At 39.2% G+C, this 27697-nt stretch overlaps 1 protein-coding gene across 4 annotated transcripts; it reads left to right on the forward strand.

Moving 5' to 3' along the window:
* Window positions 1-1216: 1216 nt before the first annotated feature.
* On the forward strand, window positions 1217-27697 carry SPPL2A (signal peptide peptidase like 2A). 4 transcript variants are annotated; one of them, XM_062501669.1, is made up of 17 exons: window positions 1217-1460; window positions 5125-5244; window positions 5782-5964; window positions 6717-6806; window positions 10153-10286; window positions 12365-12516; window positions 13265-13361; window positions 14714-14815; window positions 15426-15507; window positions 15751-15825; window positions 16457-16513; window positions 16673-16723; window positions 17154-17253; window positions 18092-18169; window positions 18509-18669; window positions 20762-20795; window positions 24992-27697. In XM_062501669.1, exons 1-17 carry the CDS (start codon window positions 1407-1409, stop codon window positions 25021-25023), a joined length of 1602 nt encoding a protein of 533 aa, XP_062357653.1. In that variant the 5' UTR covers window positions 1217-1406; the 3' UTR covers window positions 25024-27697. The 4 variants fall into 4 exon arrangements, with proteins under 4 accessions (XP_062357653.1, XP_062357656.1, XP_062357652.1 ...); XM_062501672.1 differs by lacking the exon at window positions 16673-16723; XM_062501668.1 differs by lacking the exon at window positions 20762-20795 and having other exon boundaries at window positions 1218-1460.

Below are 27697 nucleotides of genomic sequence, written 5' to 3' on the forward strand. Positions count from 1 at the left end.
ATTAGCTGTGTCACAGTGTGCCACTATCTATTTAACTGTTTAAGCACATGAAATTGTTAGATACACCTTTGCAGGCCAGCAGTTCTACAAGATGCCTAAGTCTGTTCTGTTGCTGATGTAACAATGAATTGCAGATTGTCACTGAGCAAAATAAAAAGGCATTCGTTATCACCAAAGTATTGGTATTGACCAAAACACTACTTATATACAGGTATGTAAACGTTACTCAGATTTTTACGCCAACAGAACAGCTTCTTGACAATTTGCCATAATGCAGTGGGGGATGTTCTTTGTCCTCAAATGAACAGAGAGGGAGAAACCACTCGTGCAGGAACCTCCTTCCTCAGTAGTAATAACTAATAAACACTTAGTTTTTGAGCAACTCAGACCGAGTTACCCACTAAAGGCTTTGATTTACTGCTGCTGAAGTGAAGCTCAACTCTCATCCTCTTGCGTCTCCCTTTCCCTCACGCCCCCGCCATCTCAGTCATGGCCACATTCTCTTCTTTCTCCAACAACCTTCCTTATCTTCACCCCTTCCTCTTCCCCGTGCTCGCCAGCTCTCCGGCAGGCCCCGGGAAGGGGCAGGGGGCGGATCGCGGAACCAGCGCTGGAAAACCTCCACTGAAAAAAAGGGATGTTGCATGACTTCCTTTGCTGGTAAATCACGGAGCTGTTTCAGCCCATCTCCTTCGTGGAAATGCTTACTGGTTCTTCCATCTGATGCATCACAGCCCTTTTAATACTTTCGAAACCTGGAAGACATCGCTGAAATGCGCTTGTTGGCTTATTTGGTGTTTTGTTTTTTTTTTTTTTTTTTTTTTTTTAAGACCAAACAACGTAACTTCCTCAATCATGTGTTGTAGGTGACACTTTGCGGTCTATTGTACTTGTTACCCTCGCGTAGGACATCCTGCCATCCTCACCACACCTCCCTCCCACGGCTCTGAGAGAGCTGGACCGAGGCGAAGCACTCGGCTTGCTTTGTGTCGGGAGACGCGGGACAAACGCGGCCGTCTCCTCTTACTTGTAAGGGCTCTGCGGAGTTTTAGTGAGCCCGCCAGTACCTAAAACATTGGGAGCTGCCGGGCGGATACCCCCACACGCTGACAGCCACGGCCCCCCGCGCACCGCAGCGAAAGAACACACGGACAGAGGCACAGAGGCACCCGGGCGGGGACGCGCAGCCCCGGGCCCGCCCGGCTCCCCCAGCGCCGCCCCTCCGGGAGCGCCGCCCCGCCCGCCGAGCCCGCGGCGTCCCGGGACCGGGCCGGCGGCAGCGGACGGAAGAGGAAGAGGAAGAGGAAGTGGCGCCGGCACCGAGCCGGGAGCCTGTGAAAGTCTCCGCGGGGGCTCGCGGAGCCCGAGCGCAGGGAGGCCGCTCCCCGAGCAACCGGCGGAGGACGATGGGGGCGGCCGGGCTGCCGTGGGCCGCGCTGTGGGCCCTGCTGCTCCCGCTGGTAAGGACGCGGGGCCGCGCTGCCGGCCCGGCCCTGGCGGATGGCGCTGCCTGTCCCTTCTCTTCGCTGCCGGCCGAGGGGCTCCCTCTGCCCGCCTTATCCCCCGAGAACTCGCCGGCCGCGGCGGGCAGGGCCCGCCCAGCTCCCGTCTGGCTGGGCCGGGCCGGGCTCGGCTCGGCTCCCCCTGCCTCCGAGCAGCTCGGGGCGGCTTGGGCTGGACTGTGGCCCGGGGGGTTTGGGCCTTCTGGGCGCTCCTCGGACGAGGCCTCTCGGTTTCCCCCACCGGGCCCGGGCAGCTCAGGCCGGGCCAGCTCCGGTCACGCCTCGCGAGTTGAGATAACAAATCTCACGGGTGCCTGCGTGGATAAACCCGGTGTTTAAATTTCGGTGCGGGGAAGGGGAAAGCTCCTAGTGTGCCTATGTGTCCTGACTTTTGTCTCGTTCATCTTCAGTTTTTGTTTCGGTATAGCGCGTATTCACAGCTTCTCCCTCTCCACAGATGTACATTGCCGTGGAAATCTGGCAGAGCACCTTCTGCCAAGTGGGGTAGTGAAATGGGGAAGTCAAAAACCTCCATAATCTGCTTAGGCAGTATAAAGGACATGTATGCATTAAATGCTGTACCTCGAAATTATTTTGTCGTTGAGATTTTTTTTTTTTGTTTACTTAATTTTAACAGAATCTCTCTTGTTTTGGTAAGGCAGAATGCAGAACACTTCTCTCCTGTGTAGGAAGTCACCATTGGATATGCTCAGCAACAGGTGCACAGCAGTGTGTTAGTACCTTGAGAATGCCTGTGGGGGAAGTAACTTGTCTCCCTTACTTGTCCTGAGTCCCGCATAGCTGTCACTGGTGTGTTGGGGTTTTCTGAAGAGTAGCTCTGCTGTTTAACCCAATGGTTTGCTGCTGGTGACAAGGGAAAGGGGATTCTGCCCTCTTATAAGACTCCAGGCCCTGTGTCCTGCTTTCTTTGCTCTACAGATGCAGTTGTAGCAGTGGTGAGCACTGGACCAGGTCATTCTGTATCAGGAGCAGTCTCTTGACATGAGCAGCCTGGGGAGCTGGGTTTGGGGAAGGATCACTGCTGCTCTCTGAGCATGGGCTCCTGTTCACCTGGGTCACAGTGCCTGGAGGGAAGGAGAAAGTCTGATTTGTGTGTATCACACAGCCACTGGCAGAACAAAAAAATGATGGTTGTTCTGCCTCTTTATGTTTCTGTGGGTTTTCTGTTGTCGCTTGCTACATACAGACTACCTTGTCCCTAGTCTATACCTTTGAGTTTCTGTGTGTCTTGTCTAGGTACTAATTGTGATGGATGTTGTAAATATAGGCTTGGTTTGGTCTCTGTCTATTGGTTCATCTGATTTCCTGTATTCTGTGTGATGGGGTTACAGGTACACTCCAAAACTCAGCAGTCAGCCCAAGCTTATATCCCTGCAGTGACATATTTGGAAAGTTAGGGATTAAGAGACAAAATGAGACTTCTTCTCTATCAAACATAAGGAATTATACAACAAAGATTTAAAGGTGATAAGGGAAGGAAATATGATGAGAGAACTACCTTTCAGAAATAGGAAGGAATTTGTTTGGAGGTGAAGGTCATTGGGAAGTGTCTGAACCTGCAGTGAAAGGAGATTGTGACACCCCTTTAGATAAGGACAGTTGTCATGCCTCTTCTCTATGTGGGAATGCTTTTATGCCAGAGCAAATCAGCCTAGGGCAGCAGGTTAATCTTTTCACTAGATGTTTTTGTGGTCACACACTTAATCTTGTTTGTAAGTAACAAGATTGAAAATGCGCTCGGTGGGAAGTGTTAGTTTTGGATGTATAGTGAGAGTAGGATTTGTTCAGTGGCACAGCTGACTGCAAGGCCACCTACCCAAACCCGTAGTCCTTGTCTGTTGTGAAAGGATACTGAAGTGATTAGAAAGTAACAGGACTTACCTGGATGCAAGAGGAATTCCCTGGGGATGCTCCCAAGTGAGGCATATCCTGGAGCGTTTTTTTTCATTTTTAACTTGTAAATGCTGTCTCTGGAGCTCAGCAATGAATAGGTGTGGGTCCACATCATGCTCAGGTCCTGCCTCCCTCCACCTCATGAGGATGAATTGTGTGCCCTGATTAATCCCCAGAGAAGGGAAGCTTGCCAAACAAAACATGCATATGAAATAAACAAGCGATCACTCCTTCTAGGTAGATTTATGCTCGTGTAGCATTAGCACTTGATTTCCTGGAAACCCAGAAAACACTTATTATTCTATTTGGTGAAGCAGAAAAAGCTTTTAATGGATGTAAACCTCTGGGGTTTGCACCTGTTGGAAGTCTTTACTGCTTTTTATTCACCATTAGTTTGTACTTCTAGGTGATTGCATTTATTGGGGAAGCTTGACCATTTTTGTGCTGATCATAAATCATGGAACAATTTATTTCAGCTGACAGCTGAGGAACTGTTCTGTATTAAACAGTTAATGTGCTCAGGCCCTTTGACACAGTTCTCCCAGCAGATGTTCATGCGCTGGGGCCAATATAATGGATTCCTCTGAAGAAGGTTTTTTGCTATTCAAACCAGGCAGACATAAACCTCTGAAACAATATCGTCACATGCTGTTATTTTCTCTCCAGTTCTCCCTTGCTGCAGAATACAGATCTTCTAGCTTGAGGAGAAATGCCTCTCTAGCACTGCTTTAGTATTGTGTATCTAACTGTTTGGACTTCTCCCCCATAGCCATGCCTACTTCTAGCTTAATATGTTAGTGGGTTTTTATACAAATCTGAAATTTACAGCAGGTTTTTAACTTTTTTAGTTCTGATGATGCTTCTTGCTGTTGAGGTCAGTTTCAAGGCACACAGTTGACATAAGAACATCTTCCATTTTTTTTTTACAGTGACACTTCTTTGAGATGCAAAGAATGTTTATTTGTTTTCACTGCTGAATAGCTGTAGCTGCATCTAATCTTTAGTCTGTTCATTTATCCACTTAGATACCAGACCTTTATTTATGCTTGGGGAGAAATATACATTCCTAACACCATCAGAAGTTTTAAAATTCAGCTGTATTTGTAAATAACAGGAATCATATTTATGTGAGGGACTCTAATCTTAGGAAACACCAGTATTTCCTTGACTACACAAATTCTTCTTAAGGTACACTAGTTGGTCTCTTTGTGTTTACAGTTACTCGACAACAAATATTTTGGGAATTGTCATATGATGCATATAATCCCATACTTTATTAGCAGGGAAAATTGTAGAGCCTGTGAGGAAGGAAGACTCTAGAATTTCATCTCTTTTCCATGTACTCTTCTAATTGCTTTGCACGCAAAATTTTACACTTTTTGGAAGGCACAAGACAGAGAATCTGAAGTCATTTGCATTGGTTTCTTGCTGGTATTCTGCTTGGTGACCCAAACTGTACATGTCATAAATACATTGTCTTTGCAAAGAGGATAAGCAGCATTATACAGTAACTAGATTCTTACTAGTTTTCCAACCTGCTCTCAAGCTCCCCTTCTCTCATGGGATCAGTTATTATGTAAAATAATGTGTTGAGTAAATTCCTTTTCTCCCAACAGCTCTTTCTTCTCTTCTTAAGCTTTTTAGAAGAATGTTTGCATAACTGATATTCTGAACTTGCTGTAACTCAGAACACTGTGATCTATTGCAGGTAGCTGCTGATGAAGGGATCCTGCATGCCTCTGGAAGTGGAATGCCTCCAGTAACTAAGGATTACTGCATCATTTACAATTCTAAATGGGTATCCCTTCCAAAAACCTTGGACAATGCTGTAAGTAGTTTATAGTCATACTCTCTAAGAAAATTAGAATGCAGTATGAATTTGAGTCAACTATAACTGGTCTTCTGAAATAAGGAGATGATAGTGATGTAAATAATACATTATTAGACTGAACAACTGTTTTTAAGCAAGCATTGTACTTTGGACCTCTGGTTATGTTGTATCCATCAGTGCTGTTTTGGCTTGTAAAGCCTGGAAGTATCACAGAGTGTACACCAGATTCCCTCAAACTACCAGTAGTGATTGTTGTGCAATCAGTTTCTTATGTTTAAATTACAATACCAACTACTGTGAAATTTGACTTTAAATAGCCAGATTATTTCAGCTCTATGTTGCTCTAAATGTCCCTCAGCTGCTGAAACTGCTGCTGTGATTTTATGTTCCTGAATTAATAGTTCTTTCCTGTTATACCTCTTCCTGGCAAATCTCCAATTAAAGAGCATAGTAATGTAGTCTTCTGGATTAACTTGTTTGTAATATCAAATTTCCAACTTTAATCACATTCCTTTTCTCCCTCTTTCTCTACAGACTTACAGAACTCTGGAAAACCTCACTTCTACAGTCCTGTGCAGTTCAGCTGAAGTTCCTTCTGGCTTAATGAAAGACAAAGCAGTTGTAGTGATGACAGGAAACTGCACTTTCTTGGAGAAAGCAAGAATTGCACAAAGTTTGGGTGCTAAAATGCTGTTGATTGCCAGTAAATCTAGGCTGGTAAGTTACAACAAACAGTTTTCTTCTGTACTGAAATAGTATATTGTCACTTTGGTCCCGTGCAGTGTTGTGCAGGGTTAGCTGAGAGAAGCCTCAGAAGCAGAGGACCCTGAACCACGTGTGGGATTCCAGCACAAGTCATTTACCCTTCTCACAGGGCTGTGCTGGCTTACATCAGCTCAGAGGAGTTACAGCTGAGCTGGAGTTTTTAATGTTCCTTGTATCTTCAAACACGTTTCTGAATGCAAATGCCTGTCCTTATCATTCCCTAATTTTAGTGCATTTTGCACTCCATGTAAGCTTAGGTGGTACTGTTTTAGACATTTGTGATAAGCTAGGGAAATGTAATCCAAAACTGGAAATAAAAAAATGTCTTGTGAGATCTCATTGCATTTTTGTTCTCCATTGCAGCTACAAAGCGTATGTACAAATATGCACAATTTATGAATTTGTGTGTGATTATCACAGAAAGTTCATCTTGTTTTAGACGTGTAGAAATTAAAACCACTTTTTATTATCTCTTGTAATAATACAAAAGCACAAGAGCTGTATGAATCCAGATGTTGTTGGTAATATCATCTGGTTTGATTTAAGTACATCTATCTTTATTAACCTTTTGCCAAGGGTGATGAATGAGCTTTTTGGTTTTTACCTTCCTACAAATACAGTGAAATTGAAAGGATAATCTGCTTTGAGGGATCTAACCTACTCTGTAAATAGGCTCAACATACCTCTTCTACTTTCTCTTTTAGTCTGCTATTTCAGATAACAAGACTGATTTTGAAGACGTGACTCTTCCAATTGCTCTTATAAGATATAATGACATAGTAGATATGCAGCTGGTAAGTAACAGAATTTCAGCATGTTATGGTTGTATAAACTTAGGTATTTGAATAAATAGATTAATTTCAGGTCAGGTCTGGATGGCTGCCTTGAATGTGCTAAGATACTGCTTTTGTTCCTAAGAGAGGATGGACATTTAGTTGTGGAAGTACTGATCTTCCTAATCAGGTGAACAAGAGAGAATAATTGATTGATTGATTGATTGATTAGGACTCTGAGAATGGGAAACACAACACCTAACTGGAAATAGGGAACTGTAAGTTTCCTGCTGAGCAAGATAAGCTGTCTTCCAGTAGACTTGGATACAGCTGCAGGTGCCTAGCACACATTAAGAGCTGTAGCCTGAGAGAGTGTTCCTTTAGTGCAGAAGCTACAACAGCTGAGCTTGCAGCTACTGGCACCAGCGCTTTCAGGCAAGCAGCACCTGAGCAGGTTGGATCTTGAGGGAAGACTGAAAGATTTTTTTGCTTTTACCAGATGATGAGCTCCCTCTGTGTAGTGTGACAGTGTCAGCTAAAGAGTAGTTGGGCAGTGTAATTTGAGTTGTTGATGGTGAGAAGCCAAATGCATGTTATTAAAATACAGCAGTTGTGGTATCTCCTACATTTTATAATCCGGGGGAATTTGTTTTGGGAGTCCTTGGAGTTTCTTTTCCTTGGCATGTAATGTTAGGATAACAAAATACTGCACAGTGTTTAAAGGAAAACAGTATCTTTTCTTCAGTGTGGCCTTTTTCTGGTGTTATTACATTGTTATTTTGGGTTATTTATTTAGCATTGAATAGTTTTGCTAAGCAGGAGTTGCATTGCACATGATTTTGGGGATAGTAGAAGCTAGCACTACGTGGTCTTAGCTTCTTGAGTTGAATTTGCAAGCTCACTTCACCATTTCTGCTCTTAATCTTCAGAGCTGCCATGGGAGGTTGTCTTAGGTAAGTATGCAAACTGAAATTGCCTAGATTGGTAGGACTTTGGTTGTTTACTGTTGTCATTAAAGATAGGTACTTGCTGAGCACTAACATGACTGAAGGTCTGTGCTGTCTTCTGACTGCCACAGCCTTGATAAGTACTGTAGTTGGGTTCAGGTTGTCCTCTGCCTTCAGATTTGTTTCTTCAAGTCAGATAAGTAATGTTTGCTTGCTAGAGTGATTTGGGGATGCCCTACTAACATGAAAGGGATCTAGGGCAAGTTAGGTCTGGATCTTCTCTGCACTTCTTTATTGGCCCATTCTGCTTGGAGTGGTGTGACGTAGAATCACTTCTGTACAGCTGGAGTAACTCACCAAAGCACCTCTGCTGTAGGTTGCTGTGCCAGGTGATGTCTCATACTGCTGCTGAATCAAGTAATTCATTTTGTCTTATGAGACAGCCTTCATAAAAGTAGTGAGGAACACAGCCTAGAATACAAGTGGCCTTTCCTGGTTCTGCTCTATTTTTTTTATTGCCAAAACCTTCTGTCGTGTCACTGGCAGCTGTTATTTTGAATGATATGCACTGCTTGGAATCCAGAAGCCATTGTACACTTCCTATTACAGTTGCATTTCTTATTCAACTCTTTAAAGCTTCCACTTTGTCCTTTTCTTAAGAAGAGAGAGACAGTGCCTGTCTGAGGGCAAGTAGTTTGTATAAGCATTCTTTTTACTTGACAAGTAAATAATGTAAATCATCCCTGTTGGCTTGCACCATTAGAGACAAGTCTGTTAAGAGTCTTGATAGCAATAGCAGAGTGTTACAAACCCTTTAGTCAGTGGACAGCTCTCTTGCAGATTTGTTACCTGATGCAGTCTGTTACATTCTAGTGTTCCCTGTGGTGGAAGTTGAGACTTAGGAAGTTATTAGTGAAGAGAGGGAGGACAGGAGCAAAAAAGAAACAATTCCTCTAGATTCTAATGTGACTGATACTTTGTAAGACTTATGAAACTTAAAAGAAAAACTAGATTAAGATATGTTGGAACTGAATACTAAAAATATTTAAGCCTCTTAGGGGGTTTGGCTTTTTATTTGATTCTTGGTGGTGTTTGTTTGTCTATTTGGGTTTTTGTGTGTATGGTTTATTTATTTGGGTTTTTTGTTTGGTTGGTTGTTTTTTTTGTTTGTTGGTTTGTTTGGGTTTTTTTACCTAGGGGATGCTATAATTTGAATGGTTTTTTTTTTTTTACTTTAATGTTATATTACACTTCATAAAACTGCAGTGTTTCACTAGAATTTAATTTTATTCCTTGTTTTTGAACTTCCATAACTTCAGGAAAAAAGAATGATTCTGACTTCTTTAGCCTGCAGAAAGGTTATCTGTAATTAGAAAATTTAGATGTTGAAATGATTCAGCTTTCTTATATGTGGCCACTGTATTCCACTCTACTACTGGACTTCCCATTCAGTCTTTCTAGTGCCAGTTTGATCTTTCTGAAGCCAAACCTGTCTGACATGTTCTTCTCTCTCTTGCTTTTATCTCACATTCAGACTGTAAACAAATCTGGGGGTTTTTTTCTGCATCTCTGAAGTCTGTTCTCACTGCATAATTATTTTAGATGTCTGGGCTTACTTTGACTGCAACAGCAAATTTCTCTTCCCTACTACTTTCCATTTCCTGTCAAATTATCATCCTTTCTTTTAAATCTCACCTTTCAATCAAATGGAAGCATCTTGGGTTTGCTTTCAAAATTTTTGTACAATTCAGTACCAGTTACATCTCAGTGTTCTCTCTCATTTTCTTCTGTGTACTTCAGCTGATTGGTTTTTTTTTTCCCTTAGGTCTTAAATTTTTTAAATAGTATGAAATTGCTTTATTTTCATTTGAATCCATCTCAAATCATGTTTGTGTGAAGCTGTTGGTAAATAACTTTCTGCCACCTTGAGCTGTCACTGTTTTCTGTCTGAAGTCTCGTGTCTGTATCAGAACAGAGGCTTTTGTGGCTTTTAGAGCTAGAGGTAGATCTGCTGATACCTCAGTGGACCTGTGAGTTTCTATTTCAAGGTAATTGAGTTAGATGTGCTTTTCTGCAAAGCAGATGTCTTTGATAGCACTTGGTATATTTTGGGGAGGCATTTGGGCTAGAGGTACAACTTCTCAGAAGTGTGGCAAGAATGCAAAGAGGTACCATTTTCTCTTGTGGTATCTCTGTATTTACACAGGAGTAAATAGATTTGTTTCCAAACCTGACTATCCTGAAAGGTAGCATAGAAAGCATTGCTTCTTGGCAAACATATGACATGTCTTGTGCAGTGAGTTGAAAACTTCCTCTCAGCATTGTATAGATTAAGAGTAGGAAATCATGATGTGCATCTTGTTGGAAAATAAGCAATATGATTTCTTTGTTCTCCTTATGAACCAACTTGTATATTTCAGGTGCTTGGAAATGAAGTTAATGTGACTATGTATTCACCACCTTTGCCAGAGTTTGACTACAGTATGGTTGTCATCTTCCTAATTGCTGTGTTTACAGTGGCACTGGGAGGCTACTGGAGTGGAGTGGCAGAACTGTAAGTTTGTTAAATGGAGCTGCTTAAATTACATGGACTGCAAAGCTTCTGAAAATTGTTGCTATGATCAGTGTGAAATTATTTTCTTTTAGGTTGGTAGTTAAAAAATTAGAAGATCTAAGTGCAATTAGCTGCTTTGTCATGAAATATTTGAGCACTGTGACCTCTGAAAAATCACTGCAGGTCTTTGAGGAACCTCAAACATAGATTGTAAAAGTCTCTGAGGGATAATGCAGCTTTTGGGAGGAGGCACGAGTTAACATTTTGACAAATTACCAAATACTCTAACCAGCATCATAATTCTCCAGTATCCACAATAGAAATTAGGTATTTTAGTTACACCTTTCAAGTGCAATGATTCAGGAGCTAAATACATATTGTATGTAGTGTCTGTATTGGCAGGGGTCTGTACAGCTGCTCCATCCCAGCTGGCTGTGCTGTCACTAGGAGCAATGGGAAGCACAGTTTTGTTGTCTGGCTGACTCCAGATAAAGTCCAACCTGGCTTATCTGCTTCAGCTTTGTGTTTTATCTGGTGGAGCAACAGAGCTGGGGCAGCAGCAGCTCTGGGACTGGGCAGGGATAAGGAGGCAGCAGCAGTCCCTGTGGAGGGAAGAGGGAGTGGCAGAATGTGGCAAAGGCAGGGGAAACAAGGGGTACTTGGGGGTTTCTGCACTGTCCTTGAAAGGTGTGCAGGTTTAAGTCATGCACAGAATTCTTATTAGTCTGGGGCTAAACTGGCTGTAGCTGCCTTTGAGAGCATGGCATTATTCTGCAGTATTTCTTGGGTGGCTGTATTTGCTAAATGGGTCAGTGTGTGTTGCTACCTTCAGGGTCTCAGTGGTGTTCTGGTACTTTGCTCCCCAGAACAACAAGGAGAGGATTGTATGTGATAACAGTAGCTTCCTTTTTCCCACAGTTATGCAAATTAGCTATTTTAAAGAGATTAAAGAAGTAGAAGGAGGGGAGGGGTGTGTGTGTTTCTTTTTTTAAAGGTTGGGTCTGATTATGCTTCTTTTTCACCCTGCAGTGCTGCAGGGTGTGGCTGCACTGAATGCTAAAATAACAAAATGTGGTGCTGTCTCGCATATTAAAAATACCTAGATGTAATTTATTTAAACTGGTTAAAGTTCTCTTTCATAAATCTAGGGCAAGCTTATTTTTTTAAAAAAGCTGCTTATTCAAAGCATGTCTTCTGAGAAGGTGATTCATCTAACAAGGTGCCTTACTGTTGTGGGTTATTCTCTTTTGAAGGTAGTTATTTCAGTGCTGAATTCAGCATTTGGTAGGTAGGTCCAGGGATTCCTCAGGAACACACTATCTGATGGGCAATTTGCACTAGGTCTGTACTAAAAGTAGAAGGACTCTCTGTTCAAAGAATAAGCACAGGAATTTAAGTCTCCTTATTGCATGCTGAAGTATAAATATGGAGTATATATGCACAGAAATCTTACTCCCAGTGAAAATCCCCAATTATACCATCTCTCTTTCACTTACTCTGTAATTATGAGGTGTGAAAGAACTAGTACTTAGCTAGCTTCATTCTGCTACCATGAATGGGTTTTGCAGACACTTAATGTCTAGATGAGGTTTTAAGAGTGTGCAGTACCTATGATTTTGATTTATTGTCAACGTTTTATCAGATGTTGTAGTCATGTTTATCAAATGATCGTCTACATTTAGCCCAATAAATTTTGTAGTCAGAGGTGATGCACTGATCAAGCTCAGTGTTGTGCATCCTGGAAAGTTTAACAGTGTAGTACTACTTTTCTTCACATGGATAATGGTTTTGCTTGGGGATGGTCCCTTAAAGTTGGCAATTGCAATTGCCACACCATTGGAAAGGAGTGCAGTTAAGAATCTTTTCCTTGTGCTAGGTTGGAAGTGCATCTCTTCATTAAAAAATTGAGAGAAATTCAAACAATAACCATATAATTTTCTGTGGGTTTAAGTTTAATAATAGTATGAAGGACCAAACTGAAACCTTGTCAGTCTATAACCATCAATTCTGATCATAGTAAAACTTTTTGTCATAATCTGTCATCTAAGGTAAATGTGTTGTTTGTTTTCTGAAAACAGTGAGAATCTGAAAGCAGTAGCAAGTCCTGGGGAGAGAGAAACCCAATGGAAAAAGGAAGAAAATGTTACTTTCACCCCTGTAACAGTTATCTTGTTTGTCGTCATCTGCTGTGTCATGCTGCTGTTACTTTATTTCTTCTACAAATGGTTAGGTAAGAAACAGTGAATAATCTCATTTGATTTATTTTTCTACAAGATCTTACAAAGTGTTTGAGTGTAAAAAGCTAGATTTCTGAACTAAAATGAATGTAACTTTTGGAATTATTCTCTCAATCCATGAGTTGAGGGTTGAAAGGATGTGATTGCTAGTTAAAGGAGAGGTTTCTTCAGCTGTCTTACAAAGACTGTCTCTACAGTGCATGTTCTGAATGAAGTCATATGGGAGAGAAATGACTGATGATAAGCAAAAAAAGAAATTATGTATGTCAGTGCTCTTGGGAGGATGGCAGTGACAACCTAGTAGTGTTTAGAGTTTGCTTGATGGGAACATATTTTGCTAGTTGGGTTTTGGTGTTTGGTTTTTATTTTTTGGTGAGGATCAGGCTAGAAAGCAATTCTGATACCTCGGAGTCAGGTTTTTGTTTGATGAGAACTTTGTCATGGCAGAGACACTCAGAATTCAGTATTTTCTATACTCAGCTGCCTGTGGTCTCCAATGACTGTTGAGCACTGCTATAACTGTTAACAGTTTATATCACAGAATCCTCAAGGTTGAAAGAGGCATTCGAAATTATCCAGTCCAACTGTCTACTCAGTCCTGTCACTGTAACCCTTAAACCACATCATCCAGTGCCAGTCCAGACACCTCTTGAACACAAAATATCAAATGTATATTATTGTGTTTATTTGCTGTTTTCTACTTTTTTGTCACTGATTCCTGTCTTTGTTGTTTTTATTTAGTTTATGTTATAATATCAGTCTTCTGCCTGGCATCTGCGATGAGCCTGTACAACTGTCTTGCAGCATTAATAGGACAAATCCCATTTGGGCAGTGCAGGTATTGTGCACCTTTCACTTATTAAAAATGACAGGTTTCCTCTGGTTGTTTTCTGGTTGTTACTCAAGGCAGCATGAAAATACGAGAACAGTTTGACAAATTGTTTCCTGTACAGTTTTAGTGTGTGGGATAGTTACAAAAGAAAATTACAAGCTGCTTTAATAAATATTCAAGGTATCTATAGCATAATCAACAGTTTAAATAGTTGTAGATTTGCTACATTACCTTTATTTGAGAGCATTCTGTAATAAAATTTGAAAGACACTGCTTGGGTGTCTGAGTTTGGTTTTATAAAATTCTGGTTGTCTGTCACGTGGGCTTATTTTGTTCATCAAGGAGCTCTGTAAGGGGAAGATCCTGCACATTTGATCCTATTTGGAGCAAGTACTGTGCTGTAAGCAGCAGAGGAGATTTTCCCTCTTCTTAGCCTGTGCTGTGCTGCCAATTTTTAACTTTCAGCATAGACAACACGTTGCTCATGTCACCCTTGTTGGAAGGTCGTGGTTCCAGTCCTCACTTGGGTGGTTTGTTCCTGTGGTTTGTTACCAGTGCACACATAGGTGCTTCTTACCACTCTGAGTTAAATATCCTGCTTGTATTAGGGTGTATGGGAGTGTCCCTGTTTACCTTCCCTGCATTTTCACTTTTTCACTGAATGTTTAATGCAACGAATTGTTCTTTTTGTCAAAAAGAACAATGCTTATGAACTTGGAACCATGTGGTTTGCATGTTACTTAGTGTAGGATATTCATATCAGTATATCCAGTATATTTATTTTTGTGATCCAGTAGCCCATCAAAGGTGGTAATCAAGTAGAAAAGAACAAGTTTTGTGTCAGCTGCAGGGAAGGCATTACTTTTGTCAGTTATCAGTTCAAAAACTGTCACTGAAAATTGAGTATGTGGTAGAAATGGATTTTGGCTCACAATTCTGCAAAACATAGTTACTTCATTTTTAGTCTTTTATTATGTTTCCTAAAATTGATTTTTCTCACCAGTGCCATTTTGTGCAATTATGACATGGCTGTCCCTCACTGACATAGCTCAGTTGGTGTAATTGTTGCTTGACAGAAATGGATGAAACAAACTCATCTGCTTGCTGCCTTCCCTGGAAGTATTTGCTAGAATGAGGACAGGCCATCTAAGCCTTTCTTGGCATGTTTTTAGTGCAGCCCAGAAAAGGATTGGTGCTGCAGTTGTGAGAACAATGCCACCTGAATCTGTACAGAACAGATGGGCAAAAGAGAAACTCTTGGGTTGAGAACACCTTGTCAGCTTAAGGTTGTGTGATAGCACCGGCGTGTGTCTTGACTGTTGCAGGCTTTGTCGTTTAATTTAATGATTTTCTTTTAGGATTACATGTTCCAACAAAACCATTGAAGTGAGGCTTATTTTTCTTGCTATATTCTGCATAGCAGCAGCTGTTGTCTGGGCAGTATTTCGAAATGAAGACAGGTAAGTGGTACATTCTGACTTAAGAGTAAGGTGAATAATTGGTGTTAATGAACTTCCCAGCATACAACTAATCCTGGAGCACAGCATCCTTCTGAACTCCAGTGCCAGTTTCAGAAGAGTCATGAAAGTATTTTGAAGCTTAACAAGCATGGGAGTAACGGAGAACAAAGCATTGCAAATGAGCTGTGTGGTAATTTGAAGTTATAAAAAACTATGAAGATGAGGAAGAACTAGCTTGATTGCCAATGATTGTCACAGAAGAAAAGAGGTGCAGAATAGCATAGGGAATAGTTCTGCTCAGCAGTAACTTCAACATCCCTGTGTTACCAACACTGCTTCCAGCACAAATCCAAGACATAGCCCTTACCAGCTATTGTAAAAAAAAATTAAGTCTATCCCAGCCATTGCCAACACGGCAACCTATTTATGATCAGAGGCAGGTATAAATTGACCATCTTGAAACTAGGACTTTGGTGGTTTTGGCAGTAGTAATTCTGAAAAACTGATTTCTTGTTTTCTGAGAAGTTTTCCTTGCTATTTCCAGAAAAAAAATCTAGATTTTAGCAGCAGTTTGAACAACCTGTAAAAATGTTTTGGGTTTCTTTTTTAGGTGGGCTTGGATTTTGCAAGATATTTTGGGAGTTGCTTTCTGCCTAAACTTCATTAAAACACTGAAAATGCCCAACTTTATGGTACTGTATATTGCTTACCTTAAGATAATATTCTTCTGCCATGCACCTGCAAGTTTACCATCAGGAAGTAGGTTTTCCATATGCGAGAGATATATATTAAAAAATATAATCTGTACAATTTTTAATGATTATTAAAAGAAACTAATCCTGTACTAAATCTTATGCCAAATTAAAACATCTGTGTGATACTTGAAAACCCACAGTAATGTTTTATCTGTTTTTTTTTTTTTTTTTTTTTGCCAGTCCTGTGTAATACTTCTAGGCCTTCTCCTTCTATATGATGTATTTTTTGTCTTCATAACACCATTTATCACAAAGGTATGTCTGTTAATGTATTGTAAGAAGAAAAATGTCTGGTCATTGGGAGAGTATTTTTATTCAACCGGTGAACATTTGCAATGTTCTCAAGGTAGAAAAGCTGATTTCCATTTTTCCCCATGTAAGACAACAGCCTAAATTTTTATGGCAGTCACATGGTCAAAAGTAAACCATCCCCTGTTAGTGTGAGGGATAGTGTGATCATGAGAATTTACTGCCCTCCAGGTTTTTTCCTTGTTTTGCTTTAAACACCCATTTATTGGAATATGCAATAATACTTTGTGCAGTGATCACTTGCAGTGTGGTATGAACTGAGTGCAAGCATTAACCTGCTTTTATTTTGAAGCAGAAAGCTCATGGCAGAAAAAGCTGACATGTTTTTATCTAAAATTCCAGCTACATCTCTTGGACTAGTTGTTTGGGGATTTTTAACATTATTTTAGGCTGGACTACATGTTTTTTATTGCCAAACAATACAGTATAATACTGTACAATACTGGGGCATTCCCTTTGATAGTCAGGATTTTTCCAATCCTGAATTGTAAGGGCAGGTACAAGCAGTTTTTGTAAATGTGTATGAAAGCATTGATTCGTTAAACCACTAACTTCTGAAAAATAACTTCAATTTCAGAATGGGGCAAGTATAATGGTTGAAGTTGCAGCTGGTCTCTTTGGAAGCAGTGAGAAGGTATGAACAGTCATTGTAATATGGGCAGTATTAAAAAGTACTGATTCTGTGTAGTTAATTCATAGTGTGCTTTTCGCCGTAACTTTCTCACAAAATATAGCCAGCTTCTGCTATTTTCTTACAAGTATTAAATTCCTGTTGACTTGGGTTTGATCCTAGAGTGATGGAAACTTGGTGGAAGTCCCTGAACGCTCAGCTCCCCATGAGAAAGTAAGGATTGTATTTCAGATACTGGATTTTTAAATTATTTCCTCTAAAAAGACTGTTCTTTTGGGGAAAGCTTACTATCCAAATTTCTCTTTAGGGCCTGGATATCATTGATCAGTATTCTATAGTTAGGTTGATAATCCATATTTGTTACTCCTGTTACATGGTTAAATATTGTTTTTGTTTTTTTTTTTTTTGTTTGTGCATATTATTTGTAAATCTGCAATTCCAGCTTACCAGTTGCCTTAAACTTTATCTACTTTCTATGTTGGTTTCTGGTTTTTACTTCAGGTTCTACCTATTTTGAAGTCTGCATTAATGATAAATTAATTATATTTAAACTGTTTATTAATTCAAGCAACCAAAAAAAAAATCCAGAACACCAGAATGCTTTAGATGAGATTTATGTGGCTTCTGAAATAATGTTTTCCAGTTACCTGTGGTTATTAGAGTGCCTAGACTTGAACACTCTGCATCAACACTCTGTGTCTTGCCTTTTTCATTGTTGGGTTTTGGAGACATTATTGTCCCAGGTGAGCAAATGTTTTTGGTAACTGTAATTTACGAATAAATATTTTGGGTTTTATTCTCAGCTGACTTGCAGAGTTTATTCACAGGGTAATTACTAAATCAAATGCAGCAGTTTGCCTTGATCAGTCAGTGCAGAATACAACAAAAACCAGAGTAGAAGAAAGCTCAGTATGTTACAGAATACTTAAATAGTGAAAGGTTTTTTGTTTTCTATTGTACTGGATTGAGTCAATTCAAGTCCCACAGGTAAATCCAGTTGTCAATATTAACTAAATTTCATGAAAATCTCACAGAAAGCAAATATTCTGTGACTCCTTAGGATTTTCATATCCTAGACTACATAATTAGAGTTGAGGTAATGTAAAATCTTTTGCCAAATTTTTCCATCTTTGTCAGAAGAGCTGAATTTGGCCATAATTGGAGTCTTGAGCAAATTACTTTAATTGAACATGTGCAGGCAAAATTGCTTAATGTTAAGAGGGAGCATTAGAATCCTGTTGAAGAAAAGTATTAAAAATAGGTTGTTACAGTTCTGTATTAGAAAGGTGAAAATAGCAAAATGTAATTTGATTGCTTGAAAACCCCAGTCCTCTAATTCCAAGCTTGCTTGGCTCACATTTCCATTATGGTTTTGATTTTCTAGATTTTCTGTAAGATTCCTTAGACTGGTTCTTACCTTTACAGAAAAAAATAGTGGAAGGAGATAAAATAATACCGTAATGGGAAATCTTAGTATAAATTATTTTATTCTGCTTTCATTTGGAAAATTGTGGAGAAAAAAAAATAACCACTAAACATTTGATTAAACCTTTTCCTTTTTTGATATTTTTTTCCTTCAAGGGCTTCTGGTTGCATATTGTCGAAGATTTGATGTTCAAACAAGATCATCTTCTGTATACTACATTTCCTGCACAATAGGTAAATTGTGATATTTCAGCATGGTTGATCTGCATGGTAGCTTTTTTTAAATGGCAGATCTAGATGGTTTTCTTCAGGTGAGGTTCAAGAATCTCAAGGTTGTCAAGAATCTCTCTAGAAACTCTTTTTAGTGTGCCTGCTTGTACTTAAGGTGACTGTTCATTATAGTAGTGAGTTGTTTTGAGAAATCTTGCAACTGTAGAGCAGCTTACTGTGTCTCTTTTTCAGTTATATTAACAAGGAAAATACCACTTAAAAAGAAATTCTGTCTTACTAATTGATTGATCTGATCTAAAAATTCTCCTGTTCTTGATTGTGTATGTATGAATGTCTTTATAGCTTATGCTGTTGGCATGGTGCTGACTTTCATTGTTTTGGCACTGATGAAGATGGGGCAGCCTGCCCTTCTCTACCTTGTACCATGTACACTCATCACAAGCGCCCTCGTTGCCTGGAGGCGCAAAGAGATGAAGAAGTTTTGGAAAGGAAGCAGTTACCAGGTAGGCTGGAGGCCTTGAGTATTCTGTTGTTAATTCCTTTGAGTATATGTTTCTCTGAGAATTTGGTGAAAAATCACCTGCAATCCAATATTTGCAAGTTTTCTTGTGGTCTTTGGAACTAATAAGTAGTCTTTACTCATAGACATTCTTAGTCTAGTAGTTGACATGGCAGAACAAAGTTCAGGGGAACTGAAATAGTTGGTTCAGTACTCAGGAAAATTAATTTGTTCTACTTTGAAATGTTTTCTTGTATTTTAACATTCTTCATCTGTCATCTTGATGTAGTATAACATGAGTCACTGAACTAAGCATGCACACTCCAAACTGCACTGGTTCTGTGTTAGAGACAGTTCCAAAAAAGTGGTAATCAGCTAGAACTTTAGAAACTTTCCATGCATCACTGGTGGCCTACATCATCAGGACTGTATGGAACATTCAGGAGCAAAATAGCTGGGTTGTATTATTGTTTATTATCACAGCACACACTGTGGGCACACTGCCTTGGATATTCTGTATTTCCTCCTTGGTTGTGTCTAACACTACCTAGGAAGTGCAGTTCTTAAAATCCCAGCTGTTGACATATGCACATTTCCCCTGATGTGACTTGCTGAAGTAACTGGGTGTGCCAGTAGCCCCTGTGAGCTGGCATTTATCAAGACAGAGCAGTTAAGATTATTCTGTGTTTTGCTTGAGACCAAGTTCAATACTGTTTGAATTGAGGCACCATCACCTATACCTAGGGCATGTTGAACTTGGAGCTTGGATAGTCTGTTCTGGGGGAAGGTGAGTGGTGGATAGAAGTAACTCCCTTTTTTTCAGCTTCTGGATTGAAAAGATTGAGCGGATCAGTGGAAATCAAGAGTAATTCTTGTAAAGGTAAAATTGCAGGCACCAGCTCCTGTAGCATTACCAGCAAAATGCTACCTTTTGTTGATCAAATACACTACACCTGCTTCACCTGGAGGTTGGCTTAGTTGTGAAGTTACTCCGATTTTCAGCTTTAACTAAATACCCTGCCTTTTTTGTTTACAAAATCAACTCCTCTTTTCATAGGTCCAGTGAATAGAAATGTTGCTCTGTAGGTCAGAATGAGTTGGTTTACTGTGCATTTATGTATAAATTGATGCCTGTTTGGTCTTCTAAAATAAACATGGTCACATTTATGAAGCCCAGTAACTCTGGGTTTATTGTGGGGAAAACACTCTGCAATTTATTTTCCTCACTTGAGTTCTGAGTAAGATTGGCCTAAATAAATTTGGCAGGTCTCCTTAGTGACAAAAAATTTCTTGCCCTTCTTGTAGCAAAACTCATACTTGAAAGAATTATGTTGCCATAGTAGTTATTTCATGTCCTTTCAACTGGTTTCTTGAAGGATTAAAACTACTCTGAAGTTCAGCTTGCTTTGAGTCAGGTGACTTCATTTCTAGCACAATTTAAAATGTTGATTTCAACCCCACTCCACCATCCCTGAGTTAGACTTGTCTCTAAATAAGCCTGCATTTGAGCTCTGTATAACTTCACTATTTTTCTATCACTTTCTTAAGAATATTTTTTGTTGTTGTTCCCAGAGAGTGTTATTCAAGTTGCACTCTTGAAATGCTTCAGGGTTGATCTTTCTCATATGTTGTCCTCCTTATCTAAAACTGTATTTTGAACTGTCCTTACTGAACTTACAAACATGCAAAAAAATCCAAGCAAACAAACAGAATCCCAAACAGCCCCAACCCACACAGCTCCAGGCTTGACATCTCCAGCTTTCAGTGCTTACTCTGAGGAGGAAAGACATGGAAAGGTGTCAGAAGACAGTATTTTGCTACATCAGTGATTGAGGCTCAGGCAGAGCTGCTCCATTGACAAGGGTGGCCAGAGTTGTGCAGAGCTTTGCTTTGCCCTCACATGAACAGAAAGCCTTGCACAGTTGTTAGAGCAAGGTGTCCTAAAAATTGGGGTAGAAGAGCATGTATAGTACATCAGGTGACTAAACATCATAATCATAGTCCATTAGTTACCTTTTTGGAGTTTGGGGTTTTTCTGATTTTTTTTTGTTGGTTTTATTGCATGTGATTTTAATAATGGAATGAATTTTATTTAGGTATCGGATTCCTCCAGGACGCCTTTGCTACAAGGTGTGATTATGGCCTTCTTTTAATACAACTTTATTAATCATCTTAGAGTTTTTTTTTCTTTTTCCCCCTCTGCTTTCTCTTTTCAGTCTTTTTTGCATCTGCCTCTTAATTTTGTATGAATTACTCAATAGAATAGGGTAGAACTGAAGACAATACAAATCTATTCACACTTAGGTCCTTTGGGTTTTTTATTTTTTTAAAGGAGCACAGGTAAACATAAGTTGCAATGAAGCTGTGATTCCTAAACCTGAAGGCAGGCTTTGTATGCTTCTCTACTCTCTAACTTCCCAAACCTTAGGACTGCCTTCAAATATTTGCAGTTGGTGTTAGTTCTTCTTCTGTTACATATATTGCAGTCCTTCACCTGATTTTTCTGTGTCACTGCATAGATGGAAAAACCTGCTTAGTGCTAAACAACAATTTTGTTGTCTTGTTACAACGCTGAGCATTATAAATTTGCCTGTAGTAATCATGTCTGCAGCCCTTCTGTCATCATCCTGCTCCACAGTGTCCTTCATCCTGTCCTGTGTGCTCTGCTTGCATTGGGCTGGGGAGCAGGGACTGGGACCAGCTCTTGTGGCCTCACTGCCACACCACGTTTGGACTGCAGCGGGGTTTGACCTCTCTTGGCAGCAGCTCATGACTGCTAACACTGATGGCATTTATTTTGCTGTCCACACATCTTGCAGAGAGCAGTACAAGCTTTCAAATTTTAGCTTCTTGTGGAATTTAAGCATTTAAATATAATATTGAATTATAGTTGCTGGAGTTATACATCTATTTATAAAGCATAGAGTGTTGGCTCTGAAGACAGTTTGAGATGGTGAATTCTGCCTGTGTCTTCAACTCTTAAATAAAAAGTATTTTTCTCATTACTCCTTTCTTCTAAGAAAGAGTACTTCAACAATTTAAGTCTCATTAAAAAGCCTAATAATAAATAAATTAGATATAAACCAAAGGTGATATTGGGAATTCGGAGGAGTTGAGTGCAAATTAAAAGCAGATGGCCAGACTATCTTTATAACTTAGAATTCTTCTGTCCTGCTATGCGCACTCAGGTTCTTGGATAGGTTTGTTAAAATCACTTTTTTTAGTTTCTACTTCGTATGTATGACAAATACTTTACTCACCAAGATAGCTCTGAGGTCCCATAATTCATAGCTGAGGTAATTTCTGTTTCTGCATAATGATGCAGTCTTAAATTCTAATTATGCTCTGTGTGGCTTTTTTATGGTGTAGTCTTGAGCTGTAATGAGTTGCTGCACAGAAAACATTTTAACTATTCACTGAAGCGCAGAGGTTCCTTGGAAGAGTAATGTACGTGCTTTCCTGACACCTAATTGACAGTATTGCTGCTGTGAAGTGTAACATAAAGGTTTATCTAGGTTTCTGGATTGCTTATACTCCTCGTGGATGCCTTCATGAGAAACTAATTTCATACTTATTTTCTAGTTATTGATTTAATTTTGGAATACTGGTTTGTGTATCAGTGCAATCTATTCAATTATTTGAGCAAAATAATGGAAAATCTAGTGGCCTAATGCATCTGTGAAGTCTTCTACATGGAGTAGTCCTACAACTTGTTGGAGTTTGTCAGTTTGAAGTGTTTAGCACTTCTTATCTCTCTTTGAAGTAATAAATGAACAGATTTGTCACTGGCATGTTACACGCTCTTTAGTTAGTTTTATAATCATATTTTTAGATAATTGCAACTTCATCATAACTGGTACTTGTTAAGAATTCCATTAATGCAATATTATTGCAATGAATCTTGCAAGCAACTGTGTGCATAAGTACTGTGTGCTGTTACAGGGAGAGATTCATACTAGCATTTCTAGTTTAGCTCTGTGGAAGTTTTTTTTGGGGGGGTGAGTTTGCTGGTTTTAGTTTTTAATAGTTCACCATGTTAGTAGATAGGTTAAATAGAAATGTTTTTGTTACAAAGCTGTCCTAACAACTCCCCCTTAAAAACTGTCAGAGATTCAGATGTGAGAGCAAAGCTTCCAAGTCTCTTCCACTTCAGAAATGTTCGTGAGCTCTCCACAATGTACAGATTGCTTTGCCTCATTCTTAGCTTAAAACAAAATACAAAACAACAACTTTGTCCAGGATTGTAGCAAGCTGCCTTCATCTTGCAGCTGGTTATCATAAAGATTCCTGCAGCTTCTGCTGAGGCTTTGAGGAAGGGATTGTCCTGAGAGAATCCGCAGTGGAGATGTGTGTGGACAAAGCTGCTGAAATGCCATCTTGTACTTGTAGAGAGGCACCTGTTTTCCCCAGCTTTAAGTTGTGGACTGTCCTTCTGTGTGGAGGAAGGATTAAAAATGGGGTGGTGTGGGTTTTTTAGCCTTGAAACATTTATAATATATAAACACCCACCCATTCCCCCAACACCCTTAGAGTTTTACAAGACCTTTGGTTTTAAAATTAACTTCAAAATATTATTATTAAGTGGAGACTTTAAAATTTAAATACAGGTGCTATCTCCTGCATCTGTATTTAAAAAAAAGTACATTTTTTGCTGCTTAGTGTTGTAGGATTACCAGAAGAGTCTTTGACTTTGGTATACACTGAATTATTACAGATACTTTTAACTCTTATTTCTAAAGCATCTTTTCCATTTAATAGGAAAAGATCATACAAAAGTACTTAGCAAAATTACTTTCTCTGTGCAAGCTATTAGATGATCCTCCCTAGGTTGAAGGAAGATCTATGGCATGATTTGATGTAATATGGTACTGTGGGGGGAGGTTGTTCTTGTTTTATCCTGGAAATGAATACTTTAATCCTCATTCAAAGGGATGGTTTGAGTTCTGTAATTGTAGGGAGTGTTTTGCTTTCGGTGACTTTTGATGTGGATTTTTGGTCACAGTGTAGAGGAAAATTCTGCATATACTGAAATAAATGCAAGATTGTCATTAGCACAAGAGCTGGGTATTCACTGCTGGACTGAGTTTGTGCTGCTGCTCTAACTCAGTCCTTAAGTCTGTTGGCAAGACTGGTGCCTGCCTTAGTTCTTACTGTCATGATTCTGGCACATGAAGGGAGGGTTGTGAAAGACCTTTTCTGGCCTTAGATTGATATTGTGGCCACTGGGCTCTCCTAAACCTTACCCAGTCCACTGACTTGTTTTTTGGAACTGTCACCTCAGTTTACTGCACAGCATGCTGGTGTGGCTGGACTGTGAAACAGCTTGTTTAAGCAAAAGTGCTTTTGGTAAGGTATGTTTGTGTACTTTCAATGAAACAATTCTGGTGACATATAAGAGTGAATGGCACAGAGCTGGGTCATAACTAGAGAAGAAGAGAAAAGTAAAAGGAACAAGTTTTTGTTATCCTGTACATAGAGTTGTACCACACTAAAGTGTGTACAGCACTGCAGTCTCAGAGCCTGGCTTTGTCCTGGCAAGGATTCTGAACAGGTGCTAGTAAGACAAAAAGATAATTGTGTGGAAATCTGCCCAGTTTAGATCAGAGCCCACACAGTGAGCAGCTGTTGCATAGAAAGACAGGCAGGATATGCCACTATGGAAGAACATAAGTAGGGTTTTCTGCCTTTTGCTGCTTAAAACATTATCTCTTGTCCTAATTAATACTGCCACTCTGGGCATAAGAGCTCCTTGGCACATTTTGTTTTTTCAGCATTAGTTGTACTACTTCTGTGTCTTCTGTCTCTGGCTGTCAGCTACCCAAACTGTCCAGTTCTTGGCCTCTTGTTAATGATGCTCTGTTCTGAAGCCCTCAAACTGATGGTCTCAGGTAGTCACACTAACAAACGTGTGTATTACCTCTGTAATTCATTCAGTGCTTTGTCCCAGAGGGAAAACCAGAGGCTTCATTGCCTCCAGCAATGCAACAGTGGATCAGGAAACAGGCTACTTTTTAGTCAGGACAAATACAAATTTATTTTGAGTTATTCAGGTAATCTGATCAGTCTGTATAATAATCTGGTTTGGATTCTTTCCTGATGCAGGACTTTACAGATTCATTTCCTTTATCTTTTCTGAAAGAAAAGGAAAATTTACAAAGAAATGTGACCACTACAGTTAGTTTTGACTAATTGTAATATAGGTAACCTTTGCAACCACAAAAAGAGAGTCTTTTCTATTCAAGCTATTGCTTGCTGCCTGTAAATGGCAGGTAAGATCTTTCTTTATAAAGAGCCGTGTCTTGTCCCTTTTTTTTTTCCTATTTTAGATGATGGAACACCTGGATTACACAGGAAATGAAGAAAGCACAGCAGCAGCCACTGAACAGCCTGGAGGACAATAATATGTGGGATCCCGATTTAAAATAGCATTTGAATTTTTGACAGCTGAATTGCAGTAAATTTGGTGAAATTTTATAATAGAGTGTTTCCCACTCTTGGTAAAAGGTTTTTTATTCCTGCACCTATATTTTTATGGAAAATACTGTTAATAACATGAGTAATCAAAAGAGTCACATTTTTACAGCCAAACCATAGCTAGTAAAACCGTGCCTTAATTTAAATAAAAGGATATTTTCTATGCAATTTTCCAACTTGTTTCTATACAGTATATTTTTATAGAAGTTGCTTGCCCGTATCATCTTATGTGAGATGTTCTTTTGAAGTTTTGATTAAGACTAGTCAGATTTCTTTGAAAAAAAATAAAGTACTTTCCTAGGATTTCTTTCCAGATTTTGAATGCAAAGTTGGGTAGTAATGTAACTATAGCAACTGAAGAATGAAACTACAGTTCCATTGCTACAAATAATTCAATGAACAGTGTGTATGTCAATGTGCATTGTGAGCCATAAAATAAATAACAGGGCAAATTTAAAGTGGGGTTGTGAACTCTTCCTCCCCACTCCCCTCATTGTATCGCTGGCTTATGCCTTAATTGTGAAAATTGTTAAGCTTTGATGCAAATCTTTGGATGTATATACATTTCCAAACATTTTAAATTAATAAAAGGGGAGGTACTTATATAAGGTCCTGAAAACTTCTGTGCAGCTCCTGGAATAGTTGACAGACAAGATGGTATGAAAGGCAAGAGGTTTTTTTTCCTCATTGAGTGCTGTTTTAAGGGATGGGATTAAACGTTAACACTGGCTTGGTTCTCTCAAATGTTGACAGTAGGTGTGCATTCGTGGTCTTCATTGGGCTGTGGATCAGTTCAGAAGGATAGGGGAAGACAGGACAGACTTTTTTTTTTTTTTTAACACCTTTTGCATCTGCACCATACTTTTTTTTTGAAGAATTTTAAAAATTCTTTGCAATTGATAGACAAAACAGGTTTGAATAGTACTAGCTGTACTTGTGTTAGCTAAGGCAAATGCATGTGTTTAACTTGTTTAATCTTAATTGATTTTTGCTTTTAAGGACTTGGAAAACGGATAAGTACTTTAAATCATTAGTTTGCATTTAGAAGAGTTTGACACTTTTTTTTTTTTCAGGAAACTGCTAATTGAGGGGGATTAGGCATAGAAAATTTGTATAGCTGTAATGTACTTGACACCAAAGAAAATCTGGAGAAGGCAACAAGGGGAGACCACTGAGTTCACTTAGTGCGAATGTCACGTAGTTGTTAAAACATTTTTCCTATTTTTTAAATGAATGTCATTCCTGTAGCAAGTACAAGTTCAAGAACCCTGGAGAAAACAACTGAGTAAGCACATGCTGGGCAGTGGTAATGGAGGCTTTCCTGCAGTGCCTTGTGCAAGTGCCTGCTTTGTTTGAAGGTCACCTCTAGACATTTCTACTGAGTTTGGGGCATGTCAGCTCAGGAAAATTTACTTTGATTAAATCTAGTTTAGCTAGATTTACTTTAGAAGTACGTTAATTAAGACAATTGAAAATCTGTATTGGCAGTTAACAAAGGCTTACTGCAAATTTATATCAAGTTTAAACTTTTGTTTGCAAGAGTCAAGAGCAGACTGACTGACAGCCTGGATATCAGTTGTTGCCATTCACAGAGAGTGAGCATGGTGCCAGTTGATACGGGTAAGATAATTCACCTTGTTTGCAGCTTCCCTGAGAAAACAGAAATTACAAGCAGTTTTTGTATGTTAGTAGTTCCCCCCCCTTGACTCAAGCTTGAACTGACAGCCTCAGAATACAGTGGTCATCTTCTGGTTTATTTAACTGGTATTTCATAATAAATTAAAGCATACCTCAGTATTCAGTAGCAGACTGAAAATGTGTCTTCTGATGTGTTATGCTCTTTGACAAGTCCAATATCTGCCAAAGTTCAGTGATTTTGAAGAAGTTTCTAAAAATTCCTGAAACAGATAAAGAAGTCATAGCTCATTCAAAGTTATGTACAATTGAAAGCCCTCAGAAGCTTCGCAAACCTATGTAAGCTGACTTCTTTATCTCTTTGAAATCTTCCACATGGAGGATTTATTAAATTTTCAGCTATATGTGATAATGAAATTAGAAAAAATAAAAAAGACCTTTGGTAACATAAATGTATTCAGCAGCTGGCTGTGGAAGCTCTGTCTTGTTCTGTGCCTATGTGCCTAATAATGCTCCATGCCTGAGGTTTCACACATGTGCTGCCATTTAGTGGGATGTAAACTAACTTTTTTTTTCTTTCAAATGCTTAGGTGCTTTGTTTACAAAAATTATGAATGGAGTTTAAAATTTTTATATAAATAGTAGGTTAGTATTGACTACTGAAATGATGTTTTCTAAGTTAAATAGAACTGATTGCAACACTTCTAGTAATTTTGAATGTTTTTAATGTTAAATTTGTTTGAGCTAAACACTGTTAAAAGCCTTGTTAGTCATACTTTTAATAGAAAAATCTTAGTACCTTTTCATTGTATGTTTACTGACAACAGCCCCCTTCCTTATGACTCTTAAGTTATCACCTTAAAAATGTTATTAATAAATGTTACTTGGAAAAAAAATAGCTGAGTAATTGCTTTGTTCTGACT

This window comes from Cinclus cinclus, chromosome 13, assembly GCF_963662255.1.
Source record: "Cinclus cinclus chromosome 13, bCinCin1.1, whole genome shotgun sequence".
Taxonomy (NCBI): domain Eukaryota; kingdom Metazoa; phylum Chordata; class Aves; order Passeriformes; family Cinclidae; genus Cinclus; species Cinclus cinclus.